We start from the raw sequence: 13,162 nt of genomic DNA, 5'->3' as shown, positions 1-13,162 counted from the left end.
CTGGGGTGACGCGGGGCGATACGGGTGGGGGGGACGGGGAGGGACGGGAGGGATTACGACTACGGACGACGCTACGGAGAACTCCAGGGCGTGGGGGCGAACGGGACGAACGTACCGGGGGCGGCGGGGGGGGGAGGCCGGCGGGCGGACTGACGGCGCGGTCGGCGGGGCGCGGGAGCGGGGTGGGGGGAAGGGACGCGCGGCGGGACCAGCGGACGCCGAGGGGACGACGTGGGACTAGTGGGGTACGGCGTTTGGGGCGGGTACGGGACCGGCGGGCCGGCAGGCGCAGAACACGACGTGGGGGACGCGGACGCGGACGAGGACGGGAACGGACAGGCGCCTGTACGGCCGGTGGGAGTCGCGGAGGGGACCTGGGATCGCGGGGGGGACGCGGAGGCGGGCGGGGGCCGACGACGGACGGACGTATCAGGGACTGTAGATACGTGGGGGCGGACGGACTGACGATACGCTCGGACGTGATACGGCGGGCCGACGGGGGGGGACGCGGACGGGACGACTGGGATACGTGGACTAACGAGTGGCTACGACTGGGCGACATACGGGGGAGGGGACGGGGTACGCCGGATAGACCGTGTGTACGGGGGGGACGACGTGAACGCGGTGGGGGATACTTTGGGTGACGGACTTGCCGACCACTGTGGGGGGAGTGATAGTGGTGGACGTACGGAGGGCGACTGGACGGGTGCGCACGACGCCGGGGACTTGACTACGGGCTTACGCGTCCGATACGGGACGATACGGCGGCCCGGGGTACGTCATGCGCGGGACGGGACTGACTGACAGGGGCCTGCGGTTGCGGGCTGGCGACGAGGGCGGGACGACGGGCTCCGTGACTCGGAGCGGGGGGGCGTGGACGCGACGGGGGGATACCCGCGGGCGGATACTGGGGGGGGGCGAATACGTGCGTACATACGCGGACGGTCATGCCCCTGGGTGGGGAAAGGAGAACGGGGGCGGATACTTAGGGGCGGGGCGAGACGTCGGGCGGGCGTCGGGGGGGGGGGGGACGATACGCGAAGACAGGGCGACGGGGATACGGACGGGGACGTGGGGGGTGTGGACGGGTACAGGGGGGGTGGGAGACCGACGCGGGGGGGGACGGAGGCGGCGGGGGGGGGGGCTGACGGGTAACGGGGGGGCGAGACGGGAGGGACGACTACGGACGGGAGCGGCGGTCGACCGGGGGGCGCAGACGGGCGACGGCGGCGGGTGATACGTGGGCGGGGGGCGCAGACGGGACTGGGGGACGCGGACGACGGACGGGGCGGGGGGGGGGGGGCGGGGGGCGCGTGGCGGACGGACGTGGGACGGGCCGATGGGGGGATGGGGGGGACTTCCGCGGGGGGGGCGGACGCGGGGACCGGTGTCGGGGGGCGACGGCGGCGCGTACGGTAGGACGCTGGTGTTGACGGATATACGGACGGAGGAGGGGACGGGGGGATGGGCGACGGCGTACCGTGCGGGGACGGGGGGGGTGACGGACGGTGACGCGGACGTGGCGCTGTGTCGGGGGACGTATACGTCGCGACGTAACGGGACACGGACGACGGACGGACGGGAACGGACGGTTGGGAGGACGGCGGGGCGGGGTTGCGGGACGGGATACGGTGACGGGGCACGGGTCCCGGCAATAGACGGCGGCGACGACCGGGGCGGGGGCGCGGGGGGGGGAATGACGGGCGGGGATACGACGGACTGATACGGGGGCTGGGGGGGGGTGACCGGTAGGGGTGACGTGGGGGGGGCGACCGTACGCGGGCGGGGGACGGGGGTGCGATGGGCGGCGTGCACGGGGGGGCCGGGGTGATACGGGACGGGGGGACGACTGGGACGCGCGGGGGGACGGGGACGAGGCGGGGGTGTACGGGCGGCGGGCCGACGGGGCGCACGGTTCATACTGTGGGGGTGGGCGGGTGGGGGGGGATACGGACGGGAGGCGGTGGACGTGCGGACTGGGCGGCGGGGACTGGGGGGGCCGCGCAGGGGGGCGGGGGGACGGACGGAGGGGCGGACTTCGGGCTGGAGGGGTACGGAGGATATACGGTAACGGGAGTGTGGTGGCGGTGCGCGGACGGGGGAGGGGCCGGGGACGGCAACGGGCGGGGGGACGTACGGTATAAAAATCTGGACGAGGGGGGCGCGGGGCGTTTGGGATAAGCCGGGGACGACATTCGGGGGGGAGACGCTGGTTACTGGGCGTTTGGCGTGGAGGGGGTGGGGGAGGGGTCCTGGGGTACGACGGTCGGTGGGGGGACTGAAACGGTCGGGTTGACGCGACGGGGACGACCGGTGGACTTGGACGATACGGGGGGTCGACAGGGGGGGCGGCGTGGGTGCGGGGGGGATCCACGGGTGGTACGATGCAGGTCAGTGGGTCGCGACTGACGGGGGGGACGCGCGGGGGGACGGGGTGGGGACGTGCGGGCGGGGAAGCGGGGACGGGCGGGGGGGGGATACGTGACGGCGGGTGCGGGGACGGGCGGGTGCGGCGGACGGACGTGCGGGTACGACTGGGGGGGGTACGGCGGGACGACGAAACGGCAGACGCGGGGGGGGTACGGGGGGGGCAGTGGGACGGACGCGGTGGGGGGGGCGGGGACGGATACGGAAACGGGTGGGACGACGCGTGGACGACGGACGACGGACGGACATGAACGGGCGGACGACGTTGGGGGGTCGGCGGGGGGTTACATACGGGGGGACGGTACGGGGGGGGGCGTCGGGACGCTGCGGGTGGACCGACGGGGGGGCGGACGGCGACGGGGACGGTGGCGAACGGGGTATACGGGGGAGGTGGGGTACGTGGGGGGGACGGTGGGGGGACGTACGAAATACACGGCGGGGCTGCGACGCGCGACGGCGGGTACCGTACGGGACGGAGGGCACGCCGCGACGGGGAACGGGGGGACGGCGGGGGGGGACGGACGGCGCTACTGGGGGGACTGCCGGGACGGACCGGGTGCGGCGGGGGACGCTTAGTATAACGTGGACGGCTGGACGCGCACGTAGACGGACGATACGCGGGGACGGCGGGGGGGCGGGTGGGACGACGGGACTGACGGTCCGTATACGACGGACGTGCTTCGGAAGGGTGGGGGTACGGGGTGGGGGGACGAACGGGACTGGGTGGGACGTACGTGGCTCGGGGGTACTGTGGGACTGGGGACGGGGGGACGTGTGGCGACCGTATGCGGTTGTTGGTTACCGACGTGTATAACCGGCGGTGTTGGTGTAACTGGGTCGGACAGGGGGACAGTGACGGCGACGTGCTGGGTGGGGGGTTTTACTGGGGGGCGCGGGTAACGGACGGGTGGGGGGGGCGCGGTCGATACGCGGACTCGGGGTACGGCGGGTGGCGTGGACGGACCGGGGACGCATAACTGGACGGTGGTTGGATACGGTCGGCCTGACGAACGGCTGATAACGGGACGACTGTGCGGAGCGGGCGGGTGCACGGGACGCCTTACGACGACGGGGACAGGACACGGGGGGGCGGTGGCGGGGGGGACGGACGGGGGCGGAATGACGACTGGACGGGACGGGGCGCGGCGGGAACGGCGGACGGGGATACCAGGGGGGATACGCGGGAGGACGGATCCGGGGGCGATACGACTGGGGGATACGGGGCTATACGTGAGTCGGCGGGGACGACGTGTACGGGGGGCGGCGACACACGGTGGGGGGGGTGGGGCGCGGGGGGCGACGGGGGGGGGGCGGGGGGGCAGGGGGACGGTGGACGCGCAGTGCGGACGATACGGACGCGGCGGCGGTGGGGACGGGGGGGGGGGCGGGGGGGGGGGGTCGGCACGGGCGCGTGCGGATGGACGTGACGACCGGACGCCGGTGGGGCCAGACCGACCGGGGGCTACGGTTCTCGCGTGGGGCGCACGACGGGACGCGACGGGTACGGAGACTAGTGGACGGGCGACCGATACAGGGGCGTGACGGGGGGAGGATACGACGGAGGAGGGTTGTGGGGGGGGACTGCGGGGGAGGGGGGGGACGGTACTGGGGTGTGGGGGGGGGGGCCGCTGGGGGGGGTGGTCCGAGGTTACGGCGGGGGTATATACGGGGAGCAGACTATACGGGTACGCGGGTGGTAACACGAGGACGAACGACGCGGGGGTGGACGACTGGCGTGGGGGACGGGGTGGGACGGCGTACACGGGTGGGGGCAAGACGTGGAACGGACTCCGGCCGACGAGTACGGCGGACTGGGGGGGGGACGTGTGCGGGTAAGCGATACTGGGGGGCGACGGGACGCGGGGGGACAAGGGACACCGGACGGTGCGGTAGTACGGCGCACAGGGGCGCGGGGAGCTGGCGACGGGGCGGGACGGGCGATACGGGGTACGGCGTGGGTATTACGGACGGGGCGGACTTACGGGGTGGGTCGGTATACGGGGTGCTTGGGGATACGCCGGGGGTGCGCGTGATACGGGGGCGGTGGGGTAGCTGGTCGGACGTGGGGTGGGTATACTTAACGAGCGCGGGGTACGGGGTACACGTGGCAGGACCGGGGGCGCTCGGACTTTACGTGGGGAATACGGACGGGGGGCGACGCTGGAGGGCGATACACACTGCGCCTGGGCGGACGGACGACTGTTACGGGACAGGTGGGACAGGGGGCGCGAACGACGACGGACGCTCGTACGGGGGGATGATACGGCGGAGCGGTGGACCGACGGGACGCGGGGGACCGTGTACCGCGGGGATACGGGACGTACGAGACGGTGACTAGGGGGGGACGGACGGGGACGGGTGGTGGGGGGACGGACAGGACCGGCGCTGGGGGGACCGTGACTGGGGCGTCGACGGGGGCGCCCGGGGGTGCCGGGGGGACGGGGGCGGCGGACGGGGCAGGGGGACGGCGAATGCGGACGGGACGCGGGTGCGGGGCGGCAGGGAGATACGGAGCGGATACCTGACGCTTGACTGCGGGGGCCGGGGTGGGGGGGGTGGCGGGCGCGACGCGCACGGGGGCCCGGGGAGGGGACGGGACGGACTGGGGGGGGGGGGGGGCGGAATACGACGTGGGAGAGGGCGCGGGGGGAGGGTGGACAGGGGATACCGCGACGGTACTGACGGGAAACGACGGCCGTGCGATACCGTACGGTACACGGACGTGGACGAGTGACACAACCACACACAGGGGGGGGCGGGCAGGGAGGGGGCGACTACGACGACGACACGGACACGGACGTCGGGGGCGAAGGGACGGGCGGGGTACGACGGGCTTGGGGGACGACGGGTACGACCTGGGGGTGACGACGGGGTCGGACGACCTGACGGCGGGGGACGTGCGGGGGACGAGAGGGGGGGACGACTAGTACCGGACGGGATACGGCGGGTACGGACGACTGACGACGGGCGGACGTCCGGGGGGTGGACGGACCGGGGACGGGGGGGGACGACGGGGGGGACGACGACGACGGAGACGCTCGACGAGATACGGAGGGGGGACGGGTGGGGAGAAATACGACGGCTACGGGCGGGGACATACGGGGACGGACGGACGGGACGACGGGACGGGGACGGGGCGAGGGACAGTCTACGGCGGTTTGGCGGGGCGACGGACGACGAGGCGCGGGGTAACGGACGGGACCGAACGGGGATACTTGGTGACGGGTGGCGCGTGACGCTGCGTGAACGGGGGTGAGACGGGGTGCAGCGGCGTGGGGGACGGTACGGGGGCGGGAGGGACGCGTGGGACTGACGGAGACGGGGGTGGGCGGTTATGTTTACGATGGGGGGGTAGGGAACGCGGCGCAGCGTGGTGCGTGACGGGACGGGGACGAAGCGCGGCGTGACGGTGCGAACTCGGGGGGGGGAATCAACAGCCGGACTGGGGCGGGGACGGGTATACGGCCGGGAACGGGGCGATTGGCTCAGAGACGGGGGACGGTACTGACGGGATACGGGGGGACGGATACGAGACGCGGGGTGCTAACGTACGCGTCGGTTGCGCGGGGGCGAGTGGACGTGGGACGGGGAACGTATACGGAATACGCGCCGGACGGGCGAGGTGACGCCAGGGACGGGGGAGGACGGGACAGGACTGGTGGGGGACACACGACGGCGCGGGCGGGACGACGAGACGCGGACGCGATGGGACGGGGGGGACGGGGTGGGGCGGGTCCGGGGGGGGTGGCTACTGACGCGGCGACACGGGGGACGGCGGGGGGACTAGGACGCCGGGACGGACGACGGATGGGCGACGGGGGGGGGGGGGCGACGGGGGACGGGAGGACGACGCTAACGCACGGGCGTGCGTGGATACGTGCGTGGGTGACGCTGGGGACTGGCGGCTTAGCGGACGGAGGACCGTGGCGGACGGGGACGATACTCGGGCGTGGCGACGGACGCGTGTGTACGGGGGGGCGGACGACGCGGGGCTGAGACGCGGACGTTGGCCAGTGACGGGCGACGTGCTCCGCGCAACGGCGTGCAGGTGTCTTGGGGGGACAGTGGGGGGGCGCGGGGCTGGGACGGGCGGGGGACGGACGATGGGACGGCGACGACCTGGGCGCCTAGGGGTACGACGCTCGGGTGGGCTGTGGTGGGGCGACGGACGGAATACCGTATACGGCGGGGGCGGACGGACGATGGGCGGGACGGGGGCGGGGACTGGTTGGACGCGGACGGGGGTACGACGGCCACGGGGGGGCCGGGGGTGGACGGGACAGCGTGCGGACGGACGTAGGTACCAGATACGGTGGCGGGACGGGGGGGCCGGCGGTGCGCGGCGAACTGGGTCGGGGTGGCGAGACCCGGCGCGTACGGGGACTTGACTGTTGGGCGGAGGATCGATACGGGACGGCGCAGATAGCGGACGGGGCGGCCGGCGGGTGTGACGGGTACGGAACGTACGGTGGGGGATGGGGGGGGGACGGTGGACGTGGGCGGGTTGAGGCGTGAGGCGGTGGACGACACGGGGGACGGTACGGGTGCAGGGGGAGGGGAACCGACGACTTGGACGGGGAACTCGGGATATACGGAGACGGGTGTGACGGAGCCACGGGGGAGGGGATACGACGGGGGGAACGGGGGCGACGGTCGGGAGGGGCGAGAGTGGGGGAGGGGCGGGCAGGTACGGACGACGACGGACCGGGAAACGGACGGGGGGACGGGCGTACGTGCGGGGGGGACGGGGGGCGAGGACGGGGGGCGATACAGGGGGGGGACGGGGGCGCGGGGACGGGGGACGTGGTACTGCCGGGGAGACGGGGACGGTGACGCGCAGGGCGGACGTTACGACGGGGGTGACGGACTACACGGACGGTGCGACCGGGGATAGCGGGCGGGGGGGCGGACTAGGTGGGACGGGGGGGGGTGGGGAGACGCTAACGCGACGGGGCGGACAGGGTGACGGGGGGGGGGGGGTACGTGACTGGGGGCGACGGGCGACGGGCGGACCGTGGGGGGACGGTTGGGTGGGGGGACGCGGGGTAGCCGCGATACGGGACGGGACGCCGACGGTGGACGGGGCGACGGGGGGTGAGTGCGTGGACGAGGGGGAGGGCGGCGGGGCGGACGGAGACGGGCCGACGACGGGGCTGGGGGGTAACGTGGACGAGGGGGGTGACGGGGGGGACGGGGGCGCGGCGACGCGGGGACGGGGGGGACGACAGTCCGGGAACGGGACTCGACGGGGGTGTGGGAGGGTGACAGGGGGAGACGGTACAGGATCGGACGGGGGGAGGGCGGGACCCGGGCAGAGCGACGACGCGGGCGACGTTGACGGGGGGGCGACAGGACGGAAGGCGGGGGGGGGGGAGGTGGGCTGTACGATACGGAGAGGTCGGCGGGGGGCGGATGGGGACCGCGGACGGGGACGGACGTTGGTGTGGTGCCGGCTGACGGGGGCGGACGGGACGATACGCCGTGGGGGATGGGTACGACTCCGCGGAACGACGGTCGGGGGGGCGGTTGTGGGAACTTTGGTGGTGACGCTGGGGACGACCTTACGGGGTGGGGGCCGGGGGGGCGGTGGGGGGGGGGAACGTGCACGGGTGGATCGCGGGTATACGGCACTGGGACGGGACGCCGCGGGCGGACAGTACCGTGGCTACGTGGGTACGGGACCTGTGACGTCGGGGGGGACGGGACGGGGCGGGGATGGCGGGTACGTGCGGCGAGTCGGCGGGACGAACGGCGGGGACGCGACGGCGGATACGGTGGCAGCGACGGACACGGGGGGGGACGGGAGGACGGGGGACCGGTGGGGGACGACGGTACGAGGAGGGGGACGGACGGACGGTGGGGGGGAGGGATACGGGTGGACAGGCGGGGGGGACAGGGGGGATCCAAATATGTTACGTTCAAAGAGAGTATACTTTTGTGATTGATGATAATTTTATGGACACGTTCATTGAAGTTTGAGGATATTGGTAAATTTCTAAAATAGCGTTTTCGACGATAGTGGCTTAATTTTAGCATCTATTAATCTAGCGTGTTCATAAGTTCTGAACATTAGCCACATGACCCATACTCCCATATGCACTGCTCAGAAATAAAATGTATTGCTTTTAGGCACTATAATGTAAAAAATGTCACATTTTTGTGACATTGTTTACCATAGCTGCCCAATTATCATTCCTTGGTCTGATATATAGTAGATTAGGTCAATCTAACAATTATGATACAACATTGGTTAAAGGGCACGGATCGAACGGCTTTAAGGCAATATTTCGTAAACTTTGTCACACTCAGAATACGATACCTCTTTTCTACTGTGAGGTGTCATCAAAACCTTTTCAACTCATTATTTGATGGTTCTTCTGCCAATCATAGCCCTAAAATATGTTGTTTTGAAAAGTTAGCAAATACATGCACTTGGTTATTGGGAAATGATGTAAATTCTGTCACATTATATGGAATTTGAAATTCTGGGTGAATTTCCGAAATCATTTATATCTGATTTTGGTTTGGAAGGCGGGAAAACTCTATATAAGGACGATACACGGATACAGTTGATATAAGTATAGGGCAGTTGATGTAAACATCGTCACAAAATGATACGACATCGTATTTATAGGTTACATTTTGCGGGGAAAATCTATATAAGGACGATACACGGATACAGTTGATTCAAGTATAGGGCAGTTGATGTAAACATCGTCACAAAATGATACGACATCGTGAATAAGTTAAATTTTGCGGGAAACCTCTATATAAGGACGATACACGGATACAGTTGATTCAAGTATAGGGCAGTTGATGTAAACATCGTCACAAAATGATAAGACATCATAAAGAGGTTAAATTTATGTGACGAAATTCACATTTCTTGCCCCTATTTTGAAGAACCATACCTCGGTTAGAATTCAATGTTCTTCCAGGAATTGTTGGTTGGTTATTATTTATCAAATTAGAACTCAAGTTTAACAATGCTGAGTTTAATTTTACTATGTTACTGAAATGTGACGAAATTTACTTTTCCTGCCCCAACAGTATAATTTCAATGTGATGAAAAATTGGCATGGGTTTCTACATTTCTTGTATTAATCCATTCCGATTATAATAAGGACTATCGGTATGAAAGAAAATCTATCTAAATTTTAAAATTACGTATGTGACGAAATTTACATTTCTTGCCCCTATTTTAAAGAACCATACCTCAGTTAAAATTCAATTTTCTTCCAGGAATTATTGGTTGGTTATTGTTCTGCAAATTAGAACTCAAGTTTAACAATGCTGAGTTTAATTTTACTAAGTTACTGAAATGTGACGAAATTTACTTTTCCTGCCCCAACAGTATAATTTCAGTGTGATAAAAAATTGGCATGGGTTTCTATATTTCCTGTGTAAATCCATTCTAACTATAATAAGGACTGTTGATATGAAAGAAAATCTATCTACTAACTAATGCAAGGGCTGATGTGACGAAATTTACATTTCTTGCCCCCTATTTTGAAGAATCATACCTCGAATAGGATATAATTTTACTTTATCACCATACCTATGTCGATAAACTAGTTATTTTGCCAACACGGAGCAAATAAAGTTATAATATTTTTTTTGTGACGAAATTTACAAATTTTTACCCTGTTCAGGTGTTGAAATTTATCCAATGTTAACATATCACTGCCATATAATAATTTATATGACCGGCGTATGGTTGAAATATTGTTAATTGATCCATAGTACGTAATATAGGGTGTTTAAGTTGGTATACTAATATTTACTCAATTTCACACATGTTGAGATATCATACAAATTTATGTGACTAAATTTACCTATTTCTGCCTTCTGTATTTGTATTTGCCTATAACAATGAAATATGTGAACAATTCCAAACACATTCAGCTCACAAAATAATGCTAGACTATTCGGCATTTCTTGTCAGGATGTCATAAACATCCCTCATATAAATTTCTTAAATGTGTGACGGAGTTTACACGGTGCTACCATTTAACGAAAAAAGTCGCTAAATATGTAGATAATAGTCATATACAGCTATTCTATGAATTGGAAATTCGAAAATTTGGTCAAACACGGCAACAAGGGGTCCATATAAACTCCGTCACATTTTTATAGTGTGACAAAGTTTACAACTCACTGCCGGCCGCATTTAAGCGATATCTTATCGTCTGATAAAGAAATCGTTATGCGACAAAGTTTATCTAGAGGATGAAACGATTATCCTAACCATTGAGGGTTTAAATAATTTTATAGTGTGACACATTTTACATCATCGTGCCATTTAGTAAGGTCACTAATATTTACCAATATCCTCAAACTTCAATGAACGTGTCCTTATAATAAATTGTAAATGAAATAAAATATTTTAACAAATTTTTTATGGTTAGCTAACATGAGGAAAATGATAAATATATGTTTTAAATGAACTTAGTGCTTCAGTGAATTGTTATGTGTTAAATGTTATGTGTTAGATGGCGTATTAAATTAGATTTTTTGCTCAATAATTAGAGATGTAAAATAATTTTTGTTAGGAACATTCTTTTGTGTGATATTTATCATTTATTTTTATTATCTTATATTTTAATGTAGACTTTGCATTTGACTAAAGTTTTTTAGGGGGGCCGAAAAAGACCTAAATCTAACCTCTTGGAACCTAAAAATGTTTGTACGACACGAACAAAACTTTGGGGTGCAAAAATGCTCCTGTAACTGGGCTGGCAAAAAGCTGTAAGACTAGGTGGCAAAAATAAGGCCTGAATTTATTTTATTTTTTAGAACATTAGAAAAATTTGAGTGGGGTGGTGAGGGGGGGGGGGGGCAAACATGAAGCGGGGGCGGCACACCGTACGATTCGCCTCTGCCCTCAGAGACAAAATGTAAGTGCGGTGGATGCGGAATCGCACTATTGACCTTATAGTTATACCGCACCTTTTTGCATCATCAGTCGCTATTTGTTCTAATAGATTTATGTACTTGGTACCATCATGTACAATGAGATAAGATTGACGGGACCGGGACCCTAGGGCGTAAGACTCTACGGCGACGCCGTACAAACTGGGACTCTACGGCGTGGGGTGTGAAAAATCAGTAAGGAACACTGACTGAACACATAGCGGATTAAACTTATTTCAAAACGATACTGCAGTACAGATATTACCGGGTCGTTAATATCATATAAACTTTCGAATGGAAAAATACTGATAGCGAGTGTCCTAGAGGTGGGAAGCGCTCTAGCGATTCATTTAAATTGAAAGATCAATTCCAATATTAATTCATTTTCATTCGATTCCGATTACTTCAACTTTAAGACACTAGCTATCAGTATTGTTTCCATTTGAAATTAAATTTTATGATATTACCGACCCGGTAATATCTATATAGTGTACGGTATCGTTTTGAAATAAGTTTAATCTGCTTATAGTTATAGTTATACAGATACTCATGGAATATGGATCTGAAGACATTCCCGTCTATATAACTTCCGCCCCGGGGTTTGAGACTTGGAATAGCTCAAGGGACCCATCAGAAACAGATTTGGCTTGGGTAGAAGTTTTGGCTATGGTGCAGTTTTGCACAATTGACCACGCCCTTTTTTGGTGTTTTCGCGACTTTAAAATCAAAATAAACCCGCATCTAATTGGAATTAGAAGCTCAAATTGGCTTCAAAGTTGTTCAGAATCATCACATTTATGGGGTGGAGCATAATTTTAAAGTTACCAGACATCAGGTTGTTGCAGTTGAGTTATGTGACCACACCCTTTTTTGCTCTCGTCGATCGCGCGAGTCGTCATTTTCACACTAAAAAATCATCATATTATTACGTTGTGTTCAGTCAGCGTTACATTTCATCGGCTGTCGGTCAGAATAAATATTTGTAGGTCAAGATAAATATTTCTTGATGTGATAAAAACTGACTTTCATAGAAGACTCCCTGTGACGGGCTGTGACCACTGGCATCCTAATTTAAAAAAATTCTAATATGGAATTAGATCTATTTTGATCAAAAATAGTAAAATGATATTTGCCACCGTAACGGTATACCGTTACGGCGGCAAATATCATCTTACTATATGCGGTAGAGTCCTGTTTTTCACACGCCGACCGCCGTAGAGTCCTGGTTTGTACGGCGCCGGTTTGTAAACCTACGGGAACAGGACTATTGAGCGGTGGACTGTTGAGCGTAGGACTGTAGGTCGGTGAAGGTCGGAAGTAGGACTGTAGAGCGGTGTCAAATTGCCAGGGTAGGACTCTAGAGCGGCCACCCTTATAGATCTCACAACATGAGGACTTTAGAGCGATACGATCCTAAAATGAGGACTGTAGAGCGGTGGACTGTTGAGCGGTGGACTGTAGGCCGGTGAAAATCGGAAGTAGGACTGTAGAGCGGCCCTCCCTTATAGATCCCATAACATGAGGACTCTAGAGCGGTACCCTCCTATAACATGAGGACTCTATAGCGGTTGAAAATTTGAAGATTGAACACTCAACGAAGCTAAGTTGTAAGTTATACATTGTAACTCGTGATTGATTATGGTCATGACATTCTAGGATGATAACTTTATTAAAGAGTCATGGAGTTAATGAACATTTTCATTTACTTATTATAAATATTTCATTACTAATATTATAGTGTAACTTAATTTAAGATTATTGGTCGGTCTCAACGTCTTCCAAATGATTGAAATATTCCCCTGGGCCTGCTACTCGAAAATGT

General features: G+C 60.0%; 1 protein-coding gene across 1 annotated transcript; it reads right to left on the bottom strand.

Annotated features, from left to right (window-relative positions):
* Positions 1-545: 545 nt before the first annotated feature.
* On the bottom strand, positions 546-12,239 carry LOC134813134 (uncharacterized). Its single transcript, XM_063820821.1, has 3 exons — positions 12,166-12,239; positions 6,612-6,774; positions 546-659 (listed from the first exon to the last, which is right to left on the bottom strand). Exons 1-3 carry the CDS (start codon positions 12,237-12,239, stop codon positions 546-548), a joined length of 351 nt encoding a protein of 116 aa, XP_063676891.1.
* Positions 12,240-13,162: the final 923 nt, after the last annotated feature.

This window comes from Bolinopsis microptera, chromosome 3, assembly GCF_026151205.1.
Source record: "Bolinopsis microptera isolate Bmic1 chromosome 3, MBARI_Bmic_1.0, whole genome shotgun sequence".
Lineage (NCBI taxonomy): Eukaryota > Metazoa > Ctenophora > Tentaculata > Lobata > Bolinopsidae > Bolinopsis > Bolinopsis microptera.
This window is presented reverse-complemented; position numbering and strand designations above follow the sequence as displayed.

What these genes read in the sequence shown, in the direction of transcription:
- LOC134813134 (XM_063820821.1), bottom strand. Translation starts at nt 12,239, where the DNA reads ATGACGACTCGCGCGATCGACGAGAGCAAAAAAGGGTGTGGTCACATA. An exon ending in CTGCAACAACCTGATGTCTG is followed by an intron (nt 6,775 to 12,165) that starts GTAACTTTAAAA and finishes ACCCCGACCCAG; the next exon opens with TTCGCCGCGCACCGCCGGCC. An exon ending in ATCGTCCGTCCGCCCCCGCC is followed by an intron (nt 660 to 6,611) that starts GTATACGGTATT and finishes CTCCCCCCACAG; the next exon opens with TGGTCGGCAAGTCCGTCACC.